Source organism: Saimiri boliviensis, chromosome 8 (genome assembly GCF_048565385.1).
Source record: "Saimiri boliviensis isolate mSaiBol1 chromosome 8, mSaiBol1.pri, whole genome shotgun sequence".
NCBI lineage: Eukaryota > Metazoa > Chordata > Mammalia > Primates > Cebidae > Saimiri > Saimiri boliviensis.
The window spans coordinates 53,969,950-53,993,456 of NC_133456.1; the positions used below are offsets into that span (position 1 = coordinate 53,969,950).

The 23,507-nt window shown below is 39.1% G+C and overlaps 2 protein-coding genes across 2 annotated transcripts in view; both read right to left on the reverse strand.

The window, feature by feature from the left end:
- Window positions 1-2: 2 nt before the first annotated feature.
- LOC141585381 (cadherin-related family member 3-like) lies at window positions 3-22,485 on the reverse strand. Its single transcript, XM_074404492.1, has 6 exons — window positions 21,509-22,485; window positions 20,943-21,031; window positions 7,588-7,682; window positions 4,634-4,741; window positions 3,641-3,837; window positions 3-1,354 (listed from the first exon to the last, which is right to left on the reverse strand). Exons 1-6 carry the CDS (start codon window positions 21,651-21,653, stop codon window positions 1,173-1,175), a joined length of 816 nt encoding a protein of 271 aa, XP_074260593.1. The 5' UTR covers window positions 21,654-22,485; the 3' UTR covers window positions 3-1,172.
- A 146-nt stretch (window positions 22,486-22,631) lies between these two features.
- THOC7 (THO complex subunit 7) overlaps window positions 22,632-23,507 on the reverse strand; it is a 62,628-nt gene continuing 61,752 nt past the window's right edge. The window contains exon 8 of the mRNA XM_039477071.2: window positions 22,632-22,750. Within this exon, the coding sequence (XP_039333005.1) occupies window positions 22,716-22,750 (35 nt within the window). The 3' untranslated portion in view covers window positions 22,632-22,715. The remainder of the gene's footprint in view (window positions 22,751-23,507) is intronic.

The following is a 23,507-nucleotide window of genomic DNA, read 5'->3' on the forward strand; positions in this document are numbered from 1 at the left end:
TTAATTTTTTAAGAAGAAAAATCCCTTTAGATGGATATTATTTTTAAATATAATGCATTTTCCATAAATATTTACTCATTTGGGTAATGCATGCATGTAGATGCCCTATTTATCCTGGAGCAGACAGATCAACTCTGGAGTACCATCTAGGAAGCCATTTCCCAAAAGGGTCTATGAATTTGGTAAGACTGTTTTAATTTTCTAGGATTATGTATTTTTTGAACCCAGCTGGGCACTTGCTTGGGATGGGCAGTTGATCAAGAACATTGCTTCAGAGGAGAAGTCTTGAGTGGGAATCAGATAATTTTCTGGGATTTTTCCAACCTGGAACATCTGGATGGTGTGGTCAAGAGAGATAATCCTTACCACTCTGTAGTCACAGTAGATTTATAACTGTGGAAGAATAAATGTTTATTTTCCACCACAATCCTGCAGGGTAAGTACTATTATTATCCCATTTTATAAAGAAAAACCTGAAAACTCAAAGGCTTAAGTAAATTACCAAAGATCACACAGCTGAAAAGGGATAGAACCAGGTCTACGTTTCTAGAATTCAAGCTTTTACCATGTACTTTCAGATCCGGGAAACCCAACTTGTAGTAATGAATAGTCATATAGTTCGGGTGTTTGGCCCCTCCAAATCTCATTTTGAAATATTATTCCTAATGTTGGGAGATGGGGCCTGGTGGGAGGTGTTTGGGTCATAAAGGTGGATTCCTCATGAATTGTGGGATTGGTGCCACCCATCCAGAGTCAGTTCTCACTCTGGTAGTTCATAGGAGAGCTAGTTGTTTAAAAGAGTGTGATAACTTCACCCCGTTCTTGCTATATGATATACTGGCTCTCCCTTTGCCTTCAGCCTCGAGTAAAACCTTCCTAGGCCTCACTCAAAGCCAAGCAGATGCTGGCACCATGCTTTTCGAATAGGCCTGCAGAACCATGAGCCTATTAAACCTTTTCTTTATACATTACCTAGTCTCAGGTATTCTTTTACAGTGACATAAAATGGACTAACACAAATAGGCCCAACAGGTCATTTCTGAGGACAATGACCTGAGGCTGAACAAGAGTCAGTTTAATGATTAACCACATGTCCAGTTGGGCCAATAAATATGGCAATCTCTCTGCTCTCTACCCACTCCGAATACTTGCCCCTGCCCACCCATCTCAGCTCACCTAATGAGGTAATGATCACAGAAAGGTGAGTTGTCATTAATGCCATGGATATAGGCAGTTACTAGAATTGCTGCACACCGCTGGTCACAGTCACAAGCCTTAATGGAGAAGGACTGGACACTTGCAAACCCAGCTCTCTCCACATCAAGGCGTGTAGTAGTAACCACAGTACCACGCTCTGTAACAAAACAGCACATCTTGCTACAATCTGGCCCTTGCTGTCATTTTCAAAATTACTTTATTACGTATGTAGCAATGGAAAAGGTAAGGTGAAAATTATACCCCATTCATTAGAATTTAGAAATAGATTCAGGCCAGGTTTAGTGGCTCATGCCTGTAATTCTGGCGCTTTGGAAGGATCAGGTGTGGAGATCAGTTGATGCCAGAAGCTTGAGACAAGCTTGGGCAGAATAGTGAGACCAATCTCTTCAAAAATAAAAATTACAAGTTAGCTGTGTGTAGGTGGGATGGTCACTTGTGCCCAGTTCAAGACTACGGTGAGCTGTGATCACACAGCTGCACTCCAGCCTGAGCCACAGAGCAAGACACTATCTCACAGAAAGAAAGAAAGAAAGAAAGAAAGAAAGAAAGAAAGAAAGAAAGAGAGAGAGAGAAAGAAAGAAAGAAAAAGAAAAAAGGAAGGAAGGAAGGGAGGGAAAAAGAAACTGATTCAAAATACAAGCACAATTTTAATTGTTTATCACCGCAGTATACTAATTAATCATATTATGTTAGCTGGTAATAAAAACAAAATTATTTTTGGCTTAGGGGAACACAAAAGACTTTTCAGAAGAGAAGGTTCTTATTTTGGGACTTGACATATGTAGGATAAGAAAATGGTGGTGAATGGGAGATCATTCCCAGTAGAGAACATGATAAATGAAAACATGAACCATAACTCGCTGTGCTGCTTTCCACACATCCATCCACTTATTCACTTACAAACATTTATTGAGTGCCAACTATATGACAGAAACTGTGCTAAATTCTGTATATGCCACAACGAAGTGCAATTGCTGCATTTATCAAATTTATAATCTGGGCTGGGAGACAAAACTAAGCAAGGGTGGAAAATCGAAACACAAAATTCAAATAGACATTAAGGAAATGAAAACTGTAATGTGATTTTTTAAAACAAGGTCTAATAGTCAGATCCTGAAAAACACAAGAGCAGACGTCCCAAGGCAGGCAGCCTAGTTGTTTGCTTTCAGTATAATGGACCCAAAGGGGACCATGGAACAGGATGAGATTGGAGAAAGATACAGGGGCCAGAGAAAATACCTTGGGAGTGAGGTAAGAAATTTGGATTATATTCCAAATGCAAAGGAAAATCCCAGGAGGATTTTACACAAAATCCAGGAGGAATATGATCCAATTTGACTTTTAAAAAAATTATTCTAGCTGCTCTGTGGAAATTCTTAGAGGAGGTAAGGGTGAAAGAAGAAGCCCAGTTAAGAGAAATGTGCACTAATTCAGGTAAGAGGGGATGGTGGCTGTCATATTTGGGGGCTCCTCTAGAGACAGAATCTGAGATGCGGATTCGAGTGTAAGTAGTTTATTTGGGAGGTGATCAGAGCTAAGTGGCATAAAGAAAGTGAGACAGGGAAGGAAAACTCCCAATAAAAAGTACGTCATCAAGCAAGTCACTACTGTGGGAAGCTAGAACTTAGTATTACTGGGATCCCTGAAAACCAGTGTAGACTGCACATTCAAAATTGTCTCACAACAGAGGCAAAGAACTAGAGTGCACCAATTCCCTTCATACATTGACTGAGAACTCCTAGCAGGTAGGATTTCTTTAACTCTTCTTGGGGGATGGGGCAGGGCAGAGTAGATGTCAGACCCAAATAATATCTCAAGCAAAGAAATGTATATATTAGCAGGTGGAAATTGGGCTTGCTGCACTGAATTGTTAAGGCCTGAGGAGGTATGAGTAGGATATTGACAGCATCTGCTACAATGGCTTAAACTGGCCTGTGTGCTAAGATGACCATCTTTCTTCTTTACTCAGCTCTAGAGGAAGCCTTAAATGCCACACACTCTGGTCCTCTCCCAGCCCCAGCCACAGCTGATTGAATGAGGAATGAATGAGTGACTCTAGAAAGTCCAATATGATTCTCTCTCACACACACAAAAAAAGTTGGACCTGAAGCACAGAGTAGAGTTAGTTAGATCTGAGAAGATATTTTAGTAAGGGTATGTTAAGTGAAGGGCTAGGACTGCCTCTTTGCAGCAGATGAGGAGCCACGTGTTAGCTCATGAGTGAACAAAGAATTGGGTCTCACACAGAGTTATTCAACAGATGTTTATGAAGCATCTACTATGTGCTTCATGTCGAGGTTCTGAAAATGAAGAAGACTGATACGTACCTTCAAGAAACTGTGGAGGACAAATAAAGACCAACAGAATACAGCAATAGCATACAATAGGAGGTATAATTTGCCAAGGGCACTTCTCAACTTACCCTTGTCAACTGCAAAGTAATCGTTCCTTGGATCAAGTTCAAAGGTTAAATCCCCCAGGTTATCATCGTCTGTTGCCTGGCATACTCCAATCCTCTTCCCAATTGGAATTTCTTCATCCAGTGTGATGTCAAATTTATTGTGCTGAGTTGAGTTGATAGAAGTCACACTCGAGACAGCATTTTCAATATTTAATAAACTTGTTTAAAAAGGAAAGATTATGAGAGTGGCATTTGCTTGCTGTGTATTATTTTCCACACCTTGTGATGGCAAGAGTAGGAGGTTGGAGATTGCAATGACGAGGGTGGAAATGATGACCATGAGCTTAACCACCAACCCATTTACTGAGCACTTACGTACAGTTTAGACAGACTCCTAAGCATTTTTTAAGTGTTATTGCATTTATTCCTCACAGCAACCCTAGGAAGTAGGGCCATTTTTTTGTCCCCATTTTATAGACATGGAAATGGAAATTGTAAGACATTAGGGCAATTTTTAGAAATAAGTATCAAGGTGGCTGACAGAGGATTTGACCCGAAGCCTATCTGGCTCTAGACCCTGTATGCTTAATCACTGTGCTCTTATCCTTCTGTAAGAACCAACTTCTTATTGGTTCTTATGCTTAATCACTGTTGACCCTCAAAATGGTTTTTTAAACTTCTTGATGATAATATTAGCCAGAATCTCCTTGGAGAGTAGAGAGAGATAATCCAGCACAAGTCAGACACTAAGAATATATTGCACTAACTACACCTCATTCCATTGCAATTTCAATACACTTTATACTTTAAAACCATTTTGCTTTCAGTTTTTAAGGAAACCCTTTTAAAAAAAATCTTACATCTTAAAGTGGTTGTTTACATCTTACTTGCTTATTTTCTTTCTCAGAAAACAACAAGCACAGAAAACAAAAAAAAAATTAATAATGAATTTGTAAAACATTTTCAAATTCAATTTTCAAGGTCAAACTAAAATATTATGTTTTATGGTCTTACCTGCAGCTAAGAATGGGGTCCTTATTGTTTACATTGATGAGAAAAATCTTTAGATTTCCAGCTGTAAACAGTCCTCCAGGATCAACCACTTTAATAACCAGTGAAAAACTGAAAACGCAGCCACAAGAAAGACAGCTGAGATTTTATAGAAACTAACAGGGCTTCACAGGAGTAGAATCCGATCAGCTAAAACAATCGATTCATCTAGTTAAAATGTCAATGAAGCCAGTTATTTTAACGGTTAGAAATGGCTAATATTTTGTTAAGGACCGTATCAGTCAAGTCAGTTGAAAGGACAGACAGGAACTTAGAAAAGTCTGTTAATCTCCATAAACAATGAAAAGGCAAAGGGAAATCCTTAGTGTGTTTTAGCAAACAGCGCTTATGGCTATGGGTTCTTACCTTCCAAACACTGATGTTTCAATTTTGAAAACAGAGAAATGCAAAGGAGAAGGTGTTAAGAACATTTCAGGCCGGGCGCGGTGGCTCAAGCCTGTAATCCCAGCACTTTGGGAGGCCGAGGCGGGTGGATCACGAGGTCAAGAGATCGAGACCATCCTGGTCAACATGGTGAAACCCCGTCTCTACTAAAAATACAAAAATTAGCTGGGCGTGGTGGCGCGTGCCTGTAATCCCAGCTACTCAGGAGGCTGAGGCAGGAGAATTGCCTGAACCCAGGAGGCAGAGGTTGCGGTGAGCCGAGATCGTGCCATTGCACTCCAGCCTGGGTAACAAGAGCGAAACTCCGTCTCAAAAAATTTTAACAGAGATGTGTAGGGTTTGAGACATAAAAGTCCTTGAAATGATGAAATTGAATGTCTTCTAGTGGAAAGATAAATGTTCACATCCATAAAGTATGCTCTTGTGTGGTCAATTCTCCCAATTGGCCCAGGACTGTCCTGGTCCAGAGATTTAGCACTGTAAATCTCCCATCCCAGAAAACTCCTCTGTTCCAGCCAAACTGAGAGAGTTGGTTACCCCCTTCAGAAAAATAAAAATCTTGAAGTGTACAACTGAGATCAAACTGATTGTTTTTTCTTCTATTTGTCCTAAAAATTAACCCAGTCTTCAATATCACTCATATTTCATAATTTTTCCTGTAAGAAGATAATCTGTGAGATACTCTTGATAAAAACTACAAGTCAATCACTGTTAAAAGATAAAGACATTTAAAAATAATTCTGGGAAGTCTTAGCTACAAGAATAGAAAGAATAAGGTGTGGACAAGATCTGCAGCACTAACGAGTTCAAGTTATATCAGGTCTAGCTGAATGCTGGAGAGTTGATAACAGCAAGGAAGAAAGAAAGCAGTGAGCCTTTCTAACGCTTTTAGCGGGATTTGAACAAGTGATTTCATGGCCCCTATATCTCTTTTGAAAGGACAGAATTGATAAAAATCAATGAGGCTTTTCAAAATTTCCTTGTCTCTCACTTAAAGTGAGAGTGCTCAGTGACCTTAGAAGCTCTGCAGCTAAGAAGAAAATTAAGGAATAGTGTGCTCTGTGTAAAACTTCAATGAGAACCTATTGCAAAGCTTTAGCAAAATACTTTTATTCAAATTCTCCAAACAGAGGTTAAGTTATCCCATGTCAACTCTTCTGATTTAAATGACACTGAGAAAAAGGAAAGATTTATATCTTGCATGTGCATAATCACTCTTCCATGAGGTACACCAGGCCAAAAAGAAAAAAAAAACAAAACCATAATGCATAAAATCCATTATTCCCAGAGCGATTTATAAGATAATTTAAATAATTGTTTGTCATGGGGCAGAGCAGTGGGATTAAAGGAAAATGGATAAAGATTTTGGCAATTTCTACTCAAAAATTATATAAAGATAATGCAAGTTTAGGCATACCCTTCAGCTGACTTGAAGAACTTGTCAGAAGAAACTATATCCCTTTTTCTGGCCGGGCATGGTGGCTCACACCTATTATCCCAGCACTTTGAATCACCTGAGGTCAGGAATTAGAGAGACCAGCTTAGCCAACATGGCAAAACCCCATCTCTACTAAAAATACAAAAATTAGCTGGGCGTGGTGATGCATGCCAGTAATCTCTCAGCTACTCAGGAGGCTGAGGCAGGTGAATCACTTGAATCCAGGAAGCAGAAGTTCCAGTGAGCCAAATTCACACCACTGCACTCCAGCCTGGGCAACAAAGTGAGATTCCATCTCAAAAAAAAAAAAAAAAAAAAAAAAAAAAAAAAAAAAAAAAGAAGAAGAAGAAAAGAAAAGAAAGAAAAGAAAAAGAAAAGAAAATAAAGTACATCCTGGTTTTGAACTCCAAATCTGTTTCACTGAAAGGTAATCTCATATGATGTGTGGGCAGCTAGTCTCCACTGGACTTCTTTTCTAAAGATGCTAACACTTAGAATGTATCCCATCCTCAACTTTCATAATAGAAAATAATCTGTTATCAGATGCAGGATCGATATGGTTTAAAGGTTTGCTTCCGTTTCCTATGAAGCACATTGATGCAAAACATATGACTGAAAAGGGTGGTCACAAAAAATCCCCATATAAATAAAAATAATAACTTGAACCAATGGCTAACCCTTGGCAGATGTGAAAAATATAAGAAGAAAACATCGGTGTATTAGCTTTTTAAAGATACTGTATTACACTGAATGAATTCTGTGTCACAGGTATCCAGAGAGGAGTACCCACATACTAACACAGCAGGATGCAAATGCCACCCCCAAAATAACCCTGGCTTCACTCCGAGAAAAGGGGGATGCAGAAAGGAGCCGCAACAGCCAAGTCTGGCATGAACCAGCCACCATGCAACTATAGGTTAAGTGATGATTTCATTAAAACAAACAAACAAAAAGATGCCAAAAGCATCTTAATTTGGGGAGCACATTAAGGCCAGATGAGGGAAAATAGTCATGAAAAGGGATATGTGAACCAAAGAACTGCCATTTCAAATGAAAACCCAGTAGCAGTATTTACCTTCTAGATTCACTTTCAAAATCAAAAACTGCTGCTGTGGAAATTGTTCCAGTGCCATCGATCGTGAAGCCACAGCCCTCCGGGGAAATGAAGTACTGTTTATTGGACGGTAAAGAGAAAGCAAAATATTGCAGATACATCAGCTACTTCCCTGGCAAGATTCCACGCATCTCTAAAAACCAGGCCTGAAATCTCTTTGTGCTCTGAGCCCATCCTCACTCCCCTGACCACTCCCATATATGATAGATGCTCAGTAAATGCTTGTCATTGATGATGATGATGATGATGATGATGATAATGAAATTATACTCCATTCAACCAATTTCAAGGTTCAATTCTTTCAAGTTTTTATTCTTTTTCAAGAATAGAAAAATGAATTTTCCTATTCTCTTACGTTCAGTATGTTATCTGAACATTTCTCACAACGTTTCACCCAATGCTAAAATTAAATAAAAAGGAGTTTACATTTAGAGAAATAGGCTGACTGTTTAACGAGAACTCAGGGATAATTTGGTTTGTTTGCTTGTTGATGGAAAGGATGGGCTTTTGTGGAGAGGGAAGTCATGGAGCTAAAGAAGAAAAAAATATGAAATACTGAGAAGTCTGTTCATCTGAATTTGTATGTGTAGGCACAGGTAATATTTTATCAAGTTGTTTTCTTAACCTCTCATTGGCTTTCATTTACACTGCCTTCCAGTTATTCTGTTAAGTGTTTCAAATATGTCATCTTTTAATTCTCACAATAACTCTTACGTCATAGATACTGATATTATCCTATCTCACAGATAGAAACATTGATGCTTAGAAAATTCAAGTGGCTTGTCCCCAGTCTGAGAGCTGAGTCTTTTGTCACTTTACATAGTGCCTCTCTGTTCCTGGCATTGTAACCCTAAGACAAACTTCTCAAGAAAGACAGCAGGGGAAGTCAGGGTCTCTAATCTAGGTGAGAATCAAATGACTAGAAAAAGCCAGGGCAAAATAAATCCGTCAGGGGATTAATATCAGAAGTTCATTACACTGAGTGCCACATATTTAATAATTGTGTAGACACAGAGATCATTTCATCGAGAAGATTAAGCCCATGAGAACCGCAAAGCAACCTCAAAATCTTTTGGAGAAACCAGTGACCTTTTAATTTATCGACTTTCTGATGAATCATCATGTTCTGATTCATTTTAATTCATACCATCCTTTTCCATACATATAAATAAGATGGACTTGATTTTGGCTCTTTCTTTAGAACAATGTAGAATATTAGCATTCAGGAACACAGGCAAATGTATCACATATTTACTTTTAAGGCAAATGCAGGAATAATAATGCTTGTTTCATGGAGAAAGGTTGGAAGAGGGTTGTGTTTAAATTACCTGAGAGTACTCACACACACTGGGTCTGGTTATACATATATATGCATAATTTTTAAAAGATGCTTACATTTATGCTTGTAGCCATTCCAAAATCTGCAGTTCCAAATTCAATTTCAGTGTCACACTGTTGTCAATAATTGTTTGGGAGCAATTTAAATTGGGAAGCTACATCTTCATGAGGTTTAATTTTTCATAAAATTCAATAGTCTTTTTAAAAAAAATTTGATGACACTGATATGAACAACTCCTGCCGTCCTTTAGGGAAGGGCTGGAGATAGTGGTTGCTGGGCAGCCAGGGCCATCACTGGGAAAGCCACCTAAATGAAAGATTCTCCCCAACAGAAAAGCAGTTCTAGGGATGAGAAATTAACTCTCTGTGGGGCCAGGCAACTTAGATTCTTTTCTCCTTTGTTTTTTTCCCATCCCATTGTATCTGTAATGATATCATCAACTAGTAAAGAAACATTTTAGCCATACATAAAATAACAACAGCAACCCAACTCCTAGGTTCTGAAGCACAAGAACAGATTGCAGGGGAGAATGTGTGTCAAAAGGAGCCATCAATTTTTCTGGATGGACTTATCTACAGAATCCACTTTATTCCCTTCTCTGAAAGGCTTGTTCATGACTATTTGCTTTTAGAGAAGCTTGGGAATTGGAAATGTCAGAGCTCGAACTTTAGGTCAAACACAATGAGAAAAGTTAGAACCTCTCCAACTGCTTGCAAGCTCAATGTTTCAAGAGCAGGGACAGGCCAGGAGCAGTGGCTCATGCCTGTAATCCCCAGCACTTGGGGAGGCTGAAGTGGGTGGATCATGAGTTCAAGAGATCAAGACCATCCTGGTCAACATGATGAAACCCTGTCTCTACCAAAGTACAAAAAATTAGCTGGGTGTGGTGGTGCATGCCTGTAGTCCCAGCTACTTGGGAGGCTAAGGCAGGAGAATTGGTTGAACCCAGGAGGCAAATGTTGCAGTGAGCCAGGACTGCAGCACTGCATTCCAGCCTGGGTGACAGAGCAAGACTCCATCTCAGAAAAAAAAAAAAAAAAAAAAATACATGAGACATATGCTTGCTCTTGAAAGCTTGAGACTTCAAATGAAATCCTCTTTCCTTTCCTCCAGAGTATATTAGATCCCTCTCATACATTCACTTTATAAGCAATAGGAATGGTTTTATTACCTATACATTTCCACTGGACTATTAGAGGCATCATCCTTCCTAGCACAACTCCTTATTAACCATGCTCATACACTTATAGCTATCTATAAAGCTAGAGACCTCTATGCAAGCTTTTGTTGTAGTATCTTTGCTTGCTGAACCCAGACTCAGTGTCAGAATCCTTCTCAACACTCCTGAGAGCCTCTATCCATCAATAAGAGAACGTATGCAAGTGGAATCTTGATTTGCCATCCCTGACCTAGCCAGATGGTCTCAGTGAACTTACCCAAGTGTTTACTGTTTCCCTAATAGCAGCTAAGGCATCTGAAAATAAATATAATATGTATAGAACTACTGAATCATACTTGGTGTAGGGGGGCCTAGGAATGTGAATTTCTAACAGCTGACCAAAGTAATATTTATGTACTCTAAATCTGGTTCTTTTAAAGTAATTTTCAAATTTGGCTATAAAATAGAACCACTTGGAGAGCTTTAAATGGGACAATGTCCAGAACACAGCTGAGACCAGTGAAATCAGAATCTTGGGAGCCTAACCTGGGAACGAATATTTGTTAAACTGTATAATTTCAAAGTGCAGCCATGTCTGGGATCTTGCTATAGCACATCTACTTTTTGCACCTCAATCCAGTTTTAAGACCTGCATCTTTCATGGATCTGAGTAGACCAGTATTCATCATTCTTTCACATGTTCCCATTAGATGGCTTAGCTCTGCATGATCTAAAACTTGCTTCATATAGATTCTCTTGCAGCCCAGTGGCCTTAATTTTTGGTATGTGTCTTAAAGTTTCCCCAGAAACAGACCCTAAGATGAAAATGTATGTGCAAGTGATTTAGTAAGTGCTTCAGAAAAACTGTGGAAGAGGGATTGAGATGGCAAGAAAGCCAAGCAAAAATTTGACTGCAAAGTCCCACAGATGCAGCTTTAGCTTGGCCCTATAAGCAAGCTCAGGAGTGCACATTCTGCCTCAGAGTTGTCTCCACGCAAGGAAAAGAAATGGGGCTTTCATACTCATTAAATGGTTAAGGGTTACTCCAGGGAGATGTAAATTCCCATGTACTTTTCGCTTTTCAACCTGCAAGAAACACCCAAAGGCACTCATCTCTTCTGGCTAATGGAAGCAGAAGCACACTGAAGTTGGTACAGAGTGGGGTGCACCACACAAAAATGGCAAAAAGGTATCCAAAGGGATGTGGGTAGATCATGGATATTGTCCTCCGCATTCTCTGAAATTTCCTTTCTTGTAGAAGCTGAAATAATTCTTGGGCTGAATCATACTAGGAAGCAAAGTCAGTTACCACATTAAGAAATCAATCACCTTATATGTGAGTACCATTTAATTCTGTCCCTCCCATGTTCTTTGGTAAGTCTGATAGCAAGTGGACTTCATTTCATCTCTGAATTGATTGGTAAGGGCTACCCAGGGCCTTGTACTGAGAGAAAAAGTGAGGTCAGGTTCAATTAGTGATGCCTGCCTTGAGCAAAGGAGAAGGCTGTCAGGGAACTCTGAAGCATAAGGTACTATCAGAATGCCTAAGGAACTTTTAAAAAATACTCATGCTTGGGCCCACCCCCAGAGATTCTGATTTAATTGGTCTGAGAAGAGACCCTGGCATTTGTGTTTTATTAAAAGCATCCCACTTGGTTCTATTGCTGCTGCCAAGATAAAGAACCACAGTAATATTCAGCATGAATTGCCATGCTATTTCTCAGCTGTTCCAGGAAATATTTTCAGGAATACTTTAAAACAATGAAATAAATCCTCCAAAAATAAGTACTTTAATTCCTTATTTCTAATTTCCTTAGTCTCTTAAAAATTTCTCTTTCAAACATGAGCTGCAGATGTTTGTTTTGTCTTGAGCCTTCAACAAACTGTTGACTTTAAACATGCTAATTGACACCAAATCTACATCTTGCATAAAAAGACTTAAATTATTGATTTCTTTTTATATATCCGTCAAATAATTACACTCAGAGACATGCATGCCTCTGTAAAAGAATCATCTTTACCTATAGAAAAAATTGCCAGAATGTATACATTTGCAGTGTGTAACACAGAAAATAATAATTCATTGTGCAGTTGTTCTGACTTTATTGCTTGCTGCAAATGATCTAGCAATGTCATGGCTACTGGCTATAGTATGTTACAAACTTGCATGCCATCTTGTGGAGGATGTTGCAAGTTGTGCAACTATAAAGTAAACAACTGCCCCAAAAATATTTGTTTAAACTATGATTGTGGTTTTCTCCAAATATCTGATTTTCATGTGGAGAATTAAAGATATTTTCTAGATAATTAAAGCTATTCTTAAAATCACTTTTCCACAATGATATAGCTGCTTCAAGCCAAATTGTTTTTTAGCTTGAATACCCCAGATAATTGTCTCCATTCTTAAGTTCATTTGGCCATTGTATGCCTAAACTAAATGATACTTCACATAACAAAATGTTCTAACATCATATCATATGACACAAACCTTTCCCCCCTTTCTCTTGGTGTCACAAAAAGATAAAATTTTAAGATGATGTTAGGGTAAAAGACCAGGACACTGGGAGCAACAAAAATTAATTTCTCAAGTGATTCTGCAAACATTTCCTGAGAGTCTACTATGAATTAAGAAAAACAAGGCCCACTGCCTGTTTGTGTGAAGGAAAAACACAGATTATACAATTTTATAAGAGCATTAATATGTCTACAGGACCATAAACCAATTAGGCAAAAGAAAATCATACGCTTGCTATGTAAATTGGCATCAAGTAGCCCAAAGAGTTAGTTTTTCTATTAGGTGCAAAAGGTTTGCATCTTTAGGTAATCTCATCTTTTCAATAAATATGAGAAAAAATTTGTGTGGGTCGGCACTACCCAAGTAATGTGGTATTGTATGAACAGCAAAACATTTTTGTTTTGTTGGCTGTTTACTTTGAACAGGCTAACCATGGACAAATCTTCATTTTACTTCTGTGAATACACTTAAATTACGGATTCCTATATAGTGACTTCTTGGATGGGTTCCCACCCCTTTCACATCCTCTCCTTCTTGACATGACCACGGGGAGTTTTAAAGAAACCCCAAAGAGCTCTTTCTCCTTCACAAAAGATAGCCACCCTTATTCTCCTTCAGGGGCAATGACTGTATCAACCATTTAAACATCCTAAGAGACTAGTCTCGAGCATAAATTATCATCAGTGCAGACTATCCACTTCCTACCACCTTTAAGCAACCACCAGGACATGTCCATCAGACCTCACATACCTCAGTCATCCCAGGAAGTGCAGTCCTCATTGCCTCATAAGGACTGCTTATCCCACTGATTTCATCAAATCCTTTTAATGTATCCTGAAAAATTTAGTCTCTCATCAGAAATCTCCCTAATATCCTCCACCTCCTCTCTGAATGTTTCCTTTCCCTTTCACATTTCTATGGACAATTCCCTTGCCTTCTTTGGGAGGCAGCAAATTCATGCCTTTTTCCCTTTCTTCAAGTCTCCAGCACTCCCCACAGCTCTCCCCATCTCCTCACTTTCTGCTGCTGGCCTCATTTCTTATTTCACTGAGTAGAAGCAATCAGAAGAAAATATCCACTGCCACTCTATTTAAAAACCTTGATTATCATTTTAAAATTGCAAACCATTCCCCTATACAGTTCCTTATCCCCTTCACTGCTTTATTTTGCTCCATCACACTTGGAAGCATCTGATATGCCAAAATATATGAGCAATCTTCCTACCACTAAAATATCAACTCCATGACAGCAGAGACTTTTATCTGTTTATATCACTGTTAAAGCCCCACTACTTAGAACATTGCTCGGGACAAATAGGTGCTCAATAAATAATTGTTGGTCAAGTGTAGTGGCTCACCCCTGTAATCCCAGAATTTAGTGAGGCCAAACAGGAGAATCGCCTGAGCCCAGGAGTTTGAGACCAGCCTGGGAAACTGTTTCTACAAAAATAAAAATAAATTAGCCAGTTGTGGTGACATGTGCCTGTAGTCCCAGCTACTTGGGAAGCTGAGATGGGAGGTTGAGACTTCAGTGAGCTATGATCATGGCACTGCACTCCAGCCTGGGCAAGAGGGCAAGACTTTCTCTCTCTCTCTCTCTCTCTCTCTCTCTCTCTCTCTCTCTCTCTCTCACACACACACACACACACACACACACACACACATTGTTGGAAGGGCAAGAGAATGAACATGCAATTACTTTACTTGACTTTTTGCATATGTCCCCTTATACACTGCCTTCCTCCCTGTTTCTCTAAACAAACTGCTTCTGACAGCAGGCCCTCCACTCATGCCTGGATGCCATAACTCCAACTGTTGTCACTAATTCCTGCACTATTCATGTTCTCCTCTCTACTGGATTATACATATTCATACAGAACATGCTATAATATTTCTCATCATTCCAAAATAAAAATTCCCCTTGATTCCAAATTTTCCTTTAGGTACTATCTATTTCCCTGCTCTACTTTTTGGGAAAAATCTTTGAAAGTTGTCTCTGCTTGTTACTGGTACTTTCCTCTTCTTTCATTCTCTTGAAATTTCTCCAATTAGACTTTCATTCTCACTTCACCAAATGAACCCACTTATCAAGGTCACCAAAGATCTCCATTCATTCACTCATTGAACACCTCCTATGTGCCAGGTACTTGTCTGAGTTCTAGCAATTAGCATTTTGCCACTTCAGTGATTAGTGATCAGGTCTCATCTCCATTAACATCTCAACTGCACTTGACCAATCTCTATTTGAAACACATCGTCCTGAGGCAGGAAAATAGGATCTGGAGGCAGGGAACCTAAGGCTGTTTCATGACCGACTTCCTAGAACTTAATTGAAAGGAAAACCCTAACTTTCCACACCTAAGGAACAAAAGGATCAGAGGCTAATTCCAAACCCCCACCTTTTCTGCATGGCAGGTGGGAAATTGGCTGTCTGCAATAAACCTGCCTGATTGCGGGGGGCCAGTCTTTCTCTGCAACTTTATAACTTCACTCCAGCCTCTGAATGGTTGCTGTCCACAACCAATCAGACCGATTGCAGGCAGAGTCTTCATTTGCATAGAAGTATAACTTTGTAACTTCACCCTAGCCTCTGATTGGTTGCTTTTTGTAACCAATCAGATGTTTGCACTGGATGTGACCTTTGTAACTTTACCTCAGCCTCTGGTTGGCTGCTGTCTGCAGCCAATCAGACTGATTGTGGGCTGCCACTTCATTTACATGAGGTGAGCAGGAAGTGGCCAATGGAAAACTTCTGGGGCTATTTGAACCCAAGAAGATTCTGTATCCGGGCCCTTAAGCTGCTGCTCAGGTCTGCTCTCACACTGTGGAGTGTGCTTTTGTTTTCAATTAATCCCTGCTTTGTTCTTCCATTGCCTCATTTGTTCTTTGCTTTGCTGGGCATTTTGTCCAATTCTTTGTTCAAAATGCCAAGAACCTGGACAACATATATTCATAACACCAGTGACAGTCATATACTCCTGGGAGACACTCCACTCTCCTGATTTTCCTTTTACGGTACTGGTCCTGTTCAGTGTCATTTGCTCAATCCTCCTCTTCCTTCTAAACCCCCACCGCACCCCCCGCCCACTCCCAGGTAATCTCATTTGGTCCCAGGCTGTAAACACATTGTACACACTGGTAATTCCACATTGACACTCCAGGCCCCATGTCTTTGATGAACTACATATTTTTAAATCTAGTTGCCTACTCTTGCTGGATGTCTAATTGGCTTCTCAATCTAAACATGTTCAAAACAAAGCACACAATTTTCCTCCTCTACCCCATTCCTCTTTAATGAATTGTTCAGGCCAAAAATTTAGAAACTATCTTGATCCCTCTCTTTCCATTATAACGACACCCAATTCGTCAAGTCTGTCAACATTACCTCCAAAATATATGCAAACTGCCAAAGTGTTTAGGAGGAAAGGGTAACAGTGTCCACAACTGACTCTGAAGTGCATTAATATAAGAAGAATTCATATAAAGATACAAAAATGGATAATGGTATGATAATGCAGAGACAGCAATGTATTAATGGTAGAATCTAGTGATGGGTATATGGGTGTTCACTCTTGAAGTTTTTCAGCTCTTTCACCTTTTTGGTATATTTAAAATTTTCTATAATAAAATGTTGGGAAAATATATGTAAAATGCAATGACTTCTCACCACTCCAACTGCCACCATTTTAGACCAACCCCCCATCCTCTCTCACCCGGACTGGCGCAGTCAGCTATACATGGTCTCCCTGCTTCCACTGTTGACTCTTGACAGTCAACTTTTTCACACACAAAATAAGTTTGCAGTCAGGCCGGTTGCCTCGCCAGGAGCTCGGACATGCCCATCCCTCTCTGTGCCTGAAAACTAAGTCACCACTCTGCTCTCGACATCAAGCCCTGCACTGGGCACCTAGCCCGCCTTTGGAAAATCCCGCCAAAATTTAAAAGAAGCCCCGCCAAAACCTGCCCAATAGCATTTTGCCCAGTCCAGGTCCCGCTCCCCTGGGCAGCCCGCTCACCAGAAATCCCGCCTACCGACCAATAGCAGCTTGCCCGGTCCATGTCCTGTTTCCTCATAACCAAGCAAGATACCCTCACTCACTATAAAAGCCCTACCCCTCGGGAATTCAGTGTGACTTCTCTGGCCCCTTTCCCCCGGGACCGAGGAACCTCGCCCGGGAGCTGAATAAATTGGCATTTAATTTTCTTATACTGGCCTCAGTTTCCTCATTTTAAATTTGGCAATAACCCTTACAGTTTGATCTTTAAAAATGTTATTAACATGATTTATTCCCCTACCAAAAATTTCCAAGGGGATCGAATCCACATTAATCAAAAGAAAATCCAGACTTCTTACCAATGTTTAAAAAGACCCATGAAATCTGATTGCTGCCTACTCTCCAGTGTCATCTCTCTAATTCTCCCACTCACTCTTCGCTCTTCAGTCAAATTGGTATCTTGGTAGTGTCTTTCAAATAAATGCTAAGCATATTTCTTCCTCAGGGCCTTTGCACTTGCTGTGGCCTTTGTCAGCAATATTCTACCCCAAGATATATGTGTGGCGCCCTCCCTCACTTCATTCAGGTCTCTGATCACAGTCACCTCCTTAAAGAGGTCTAACCTAACTATCCAATACAAAACAATACACGCTATCAACCATTCTCCCCACTGTGTTCTCTTTTTGCCTTGCTTTTTTTTCCCACATCACTTACTGTCTGACATTTTATCAATTACTGGTTGCTTAGCTGCTATCAATTTTTCTCAGTAGACTGTAAACTCCAGAGTTTACATGCCTTACTCCGTGTTGTATTCACTGTTGTACTCTCAGCCCTTGGAACAGGGTATTCAGCACAGGCGCTCGATAGCAGTCATACAATGGATAAATTAAGTTTTAACTATGTTTTGTAGTAAGTATCTTTTCAAAATGTTTGAAGGTCAAATTCAATACCAAAACATTTTAAGCTCTGTTCTTGGGAAATAACTTCTTTTAAGGTCTTTCCTATTGACTTTTATTTAGCAAACACTTCATAGACGCTAGAATACTGCTATGAACAAGATAGACCTAATCCCTGCCTATAGTTTCAATGAGAGAAGGATTTTTAAAAAAAATGACAAAGTCTGATTAGAATTATGGAAAGGCAAGAGGAAATAACTTTTTGCCAAACAATACTCCATACTAAAAGCTAATTGTTTTGAATCATTTTTGTTTCTATAAATGTTTTCAGGAGACTAAAAGGCAGTTTCTAATATTGACCAACATGGGGGAAATGAGAAGAGATTTTGAAATTTTCAAATTATAAATAGCCCTGTCTATACACAATAGAATCAAGATTTGGCAAGTTTTAATAGTCTGATTCAGTCCCAGATAATATAAGGTTCAGGCAAAGTTTTTTCCTTTGGAAAGAAGGCCTTTGTCATGGAGAAAACTCTGAGATTATTTCACAATGATTGTCTTCTCTTCCCTCTCCCAGAGACACAAGGTGTTCTTTCTTGGATCTTTACTGTGAGAACCTAGTAGAGTTCATAAAGGTAAAACAAAAGTCAAGGACTACCCTAACAAGACTGTGGCACACAGTTTCTCACTCTCCTGCTAGTCCACACTTAGCCTCCAGTAATTCATCAAAGCTACCAACTAAATCTTCCCCACCAGTCTATGGTTCCAGAAGCTTCTGTGCCAAATAAGCAGAGGTTGGCTATCAGTCTTCGGTTTACCTGTCACTCCAGATTTTGGGGTGACAGTTTGCCCTGAGGAGTCCAAGAAAAGTGTTGATTTTCATTTTGTTCAGCTTTTCCTTTTCCTTGTTGTAAAAATGAGAAGTCCCACTCTTTATACATCTCAGAACAAGTATTAGGGATTCTTAAAATATACAGTAGTAATGATGTTGAAGCATGAAAAGCCCTGGCCCTGGAATTAGGTAGGTCTAGATGTGGATGTAATTCAGACTCATTACACTGTCATTTATTCAGCAAGGAATGTGGAATTTCATCTTTCATCTTTCTAATAACCCCAGAGATAGATCATATTAGATCAACCTTACAGAGGGATCTAACACAATCTTCCTACTCTGTGGGTTCTAGTTGGCATTGCATAAGCTGTTAACAGGTGTTACATTTTTTAAAGTGCCATGGAAAAATAATTGGAACAAATTTTATTTTAATAGAGAGATGAACAAACATCTCTCTATTAAACAACTCCATAGGGAATTTGATGTGCTGCATATTAATTCAGGCGAGATGTGTAGACATCACTTCCCAAAATAAGTTGATCACAGGATCATTAGTTTTCTCATGGAGCATCTGGTAGAAGGGGTGTTTTGTGGAATACTTTCGGAACTGTTTGTATGATAGGAAACATGCAAGATTTAGAGCAAGGTGGATATGAATTTGAATTACAACTCCACTACTTACTCTTGAGGCAAATTACTTCATTTCTAAGGGCCTCATATTCCTCCTCTATAAATTAAAGACATAATACTTCTTTAGTGATATATCAGGTAATATTATAGCAACAATAGCATCTACTTCAGGGATTAATGTGGAGATTCTATGATATAAAGTATGGGCCTATCACACAATAAACATTTAATAGTTGTTAAGGTTATTTTACCATCATCATCATCATCATCATCATCATCATCATCATCATCAGGCCCCAAAACAGTGGCAAGCTCTTCCTCATATTAGAACTTGTTTTCCTCTGAATCAATATAAAGACTTAAACAAATGAATATTGTTACCCAGTCATGAGTACTTGAATAGCATCTGGCCTGATCTACTGTGTCAGAATGATGTGTGTAGGAGTGTGTCTAAATGTGTCTACAGCCTATGTCACCACTGAAATGTCATTCCATGATTGGTAAAATTCTTAGAGAACATTTCATAGGCCTTCCGAATATGGCCCAGGAATAAATTCTCTTCTGTGAAAAGCGTAGGGTCGGATCCAGAAGCATTTAATCTCCGTGAGCAAGCATTTAGAAGTCTTTTATTTGAAACGAATTACTTGCATTAATTGTCTAGTAAGTCATTTTGATTGTACGTTGGAGTCACAGCCAAACCCTATTGGGTTGTGATGTGCTTTACACCCTATAATGTCAACATTTTAGAAGGGTGAGCTGCCATGGAGAACACCAGGAAGCAATTGTGGTATGATATCTGATTCCTGTGTGGCTGGAGCTGCTCAGTGCTGCATTCAATACCATAATCTTGAACATGTTGATTTGGAGCAATATGCATGATTAGGTGGTTTAATTGCATATTGTAAAGAAAGCTGTGACCTTTCCAGTCCCCTCCTGGATGTGGTATTGTGCTATTGGGAGAAGGAGGAGACAAATGTGTGTGGGGAAGCTTGACAACAGCAGTGTTCCTTTGTGTAGTTATTCAAGTATACTCAATACTTTTTAAAACCATGTGCACAATATCTCAAATATTAGTGGACATCTACTGCTTAAAAAATTTTTGTATGACTCAAGTTGCCTTGAAATAGCCTTACAAAAGTTGTAAATATTGAGTGTACAGCATCAACATGTACAATTCTGTCATTTTTAGCCAGTCAGGGAAAGCAATACAACCTTAAAAATTAAAAGACACAATATTTTTGTCTATCAATTCATTAGCTAAAAAAATTATAGCTTACTAATGCCATAACTGTTCCATATGGCATCAAAAATTAAGACATTAATATAAAGTCTGTCATTTGCAAGATGTTTCAGTTTAAAAACTACTTTCATGTTCATATAAACATAATCAAATATTATATTTAATTATGAGAGAAAGCAATCTGAGACAAGACAAAGCAGGTATCATTTCCCCAATTTTACAGTTGAAACAGCAAAGCAGAAATGTTCAGTGATGATTTGCAGTAGTAGACTAAGAACTTAAACCCAAGCCTCTTGGTACCAACCTCATAGTTTCCTCTCTATCTAAAGCATTATAAAATCTCAAGACAAGACCTAGAGTTTTGAAATACAAATTAATTCTGCCAGAAAGCTGGATTCTTTCTCTATTGTACGTACAGCCAAGATTCCTAAGAACAAAATGAAACATCTTGACATCTTTTACTAGAGTTACCTAAGGATTAGGTTGGGTCAGCCTGCACAAGATAGACTGTACTAGAAGGGAAGCAATTACCCAGACAACCCAGACCTTAATCATTTTCACCTAAAGTATTATGATAATTGAGGCAAAGGTATATTTGAAAACTAAATTGTGGGTATAATTGACTTGATTGCTTCCATGGCTTTATATTTGAATGCAATCACACATAAAACCACTAGGCCCTGTTATTCTCTGTCCCAAAACATAAATTACCTCCAAAACAGCATCTTCTGGGTCATTGGCTGCCGCTCGGTAAATGACTGTGCCTGGGGCAGTATCTTCCAGGATATAAATCTCAGTAACTGCCAGAAAATGTACAACAGATGGGCTTGAATGAGCATCACCACCATAAGCCCCAAATCCCTCATCCAATCCTGAATTTTAGATAAAACTTAAGGCATTGCACTTGCTCAGCACAGATGTTTTTATAGCGGTAGTCCCATTAAACCTACAATTAATAATAATAATAATAATAATAATATACTATTTGTCAAGTGTCCATTATGTGTCAGGTATAGAGCAATGAGATTTATACATTTAAACAGGAACAATGCTGAACATTTTTTGAGTGCTTATTAATTACTAAGCACTTAACATCATTGGTGACTTTATTATTATTTCCGTTTTACTAAGGTTTAGAAAGATTGAATAACTGGCTCAAGGTCACATAGCTAATACATTAATATTGCCTAATTATTTTATTAAAGTGTGCCTTGTTCTTGTTCTTAATTTTGCTCTCTTCTCTTATGTTTTTAAAACAGCGAGGAATATAAACTTACAAATGTGCAAGTGGAATTCCTCTTCCAAGGAACAGGAACCTTGAGGCAGTAAGAGATCCTTCAATGTCTGGGGGGAAGAACCTTCCAGGAGAAACTGCTGCACCACTTTGCCAAGAAAACAGGATTTGTGGATAACAAAGTCCATGGGCCTACTTAGATGGTAGCCAGGACCTGCTCATCTGATGAGCAAATGCTCATCAGGTCTCCACAAGCACTCTGGCACCAAGCTCACAGTTTTAGAAATCAGAAGAGCATAATTTCACCTTGGATCTGCCCAGGAGGACTTTACCATCTGCCTTGGGGAAGGGAAATAAGGGAGATATTTACTGAGCACCTACTGTGTACCTGGTACTATGCTTAGGAGTTTAAAACCCTATCTCAAGTGAGCCTCATCAAGATGGGATTAATATCTCAGTTTAATCAATGGGGAAACTGAGGCTTAGACAGGACAAGTAATTCTCTTCAGTTAGTGGTCACTCCAACATCTGAGCTGCTAATGTGCTTTTTTTATACAATAGAAAACATGTGGGTATTAAATATTTGACTACACAGAAAGAGAGATTAGAAAGAGAGAAAGTGAAAGAGATACATACATGGTGAAAAAAAAAAAAAAAAAAAACAACAGAGCAAGAAGGAGCAAAAAAGCCATGGTCCTTGGCCTTGGCGAAGCTTTGAGCTTAATGATATAGACATACTGTTAATTAAATAATCACACATAAAGAGAATATTTTTTAGTACACAATCATCAAACAATAAATGAATAATCTGCAACACTGAGAAAGTCATCTCAACTTTCTAAGTCTGTTACCTATGTAATGGAAATAAGAGTAAAACTTATCTCTAATGCTGTGAGCATTAAATAAGTATCCGGTTAAAGCTCTTAGGACAGCGCCTAGTATATAGTTAGCGCCCAGTGTCAACCATTTATCATTTCTATTGTTACTGTCATTCTTATCACTGTTATAGCCATGATGTTTTGAGAGTACAAGAGGCACAGGGCACAGTATAAGGGGCACATAGGTAGACATAGTCACCGGAGCCCTCTTCCCCCAAGAGAAGAACCTCTGTACCTTGGTCACCCTGGGCAAGAAATCCAGCAAAAGTGGGCGGTTCATTCACATCTGCAATCTGGATGAAAATGGTCTGTGAGGCTGTTGCCCCTTGGTTGTCTTTGGCATAGATTGTCAGAGAATAGAGTGTCACCGTCTCAAAGTCCAGCTTGGGTACTCCAGTGGTGAATAACTACATTTTTAAAAAATGAAGAATAATTCAGTGAATGATTGGCTTCATCAGAATGCAGATGGAATATTTTGATCTATAATCCCCAATATCAGTCAGCATTTTTTTTAAAGACATAAAAATTTTGTACTTAAAAAGCACAGTGATCTGATTTTTTTAAATTTCCATGGGCCAAGAATTCACTTATGCTATATCCAGTGGTTTCTCCTTCATTCTTCTGTCTTTCCATGATGCTTCCTAATAACAAAGTTAACCATTTGTTGAACTCCTTCCTCACTTTGTCAAAGATTATCCTGAGCATTTTAAAACATTTCATTCTATCTTTCAAATTGCAAGTGGCCGCATTTTACAGGTGCAGAAATTGAGACTTGCAGAGTTAAGCTAATTGGCCAAGTTTTCACAGACAGAAATACAACAAATCTGGATTCCACCTGACTTCATGCTCATGCTCTTCATCACGAGTCTAAGCCGAATAGCACCCAAAATGGATGAAAGGCCCAGATGATAGCCCCTCTTTTCCCTCCCCTGTTTGGTCACCCAGGTCTCCTGTTTCCTGTGTCCTTTGTGGTTTTCACTTGGTTTTGCAACTGCTCTGTTCAGGGACCGCTTGAGGTTGAGCATCAAGAGAAGTGGGTTCCAGTTTCACCTCCAGAAGGAAATGGCTTAAGACTTTGGCCATGGCCTTTCATGTCTCTGGATTAGATGTCTTTGTCCTTACATGAAAGCCTTGTAAGTTCTATTGCTTATGTCCTTCCAGTGT

What these genes read in the sequence shown, in the direction of transcription:
- LOC141585381 (XM_074404492.1), bottom strand. Translation starts at nt 21,653, where the DNA reads ATGGACTTTGTTATCCACAAATCCTGTTTTCTTGGCAAAGTGGTGCAG. An exon ending in TTTGAAAGTGAATCTAGAAG is followed by an intron (nt 4,742 to 7,587) that starts GTAAATACTGCT and finishes CTGCGTTTTCAG; the next exon opens with TTTTTCACTGGTTATTAAAG. An exon ending in GACCCCATTCTTAGCTGCAG is followed by an intron (nt 3,838 to 4,633) that starts GTAAGACCATAA and finishes TTTTTAAACAAG; the next exon opens with TTTATTAAATATTGAAAATG.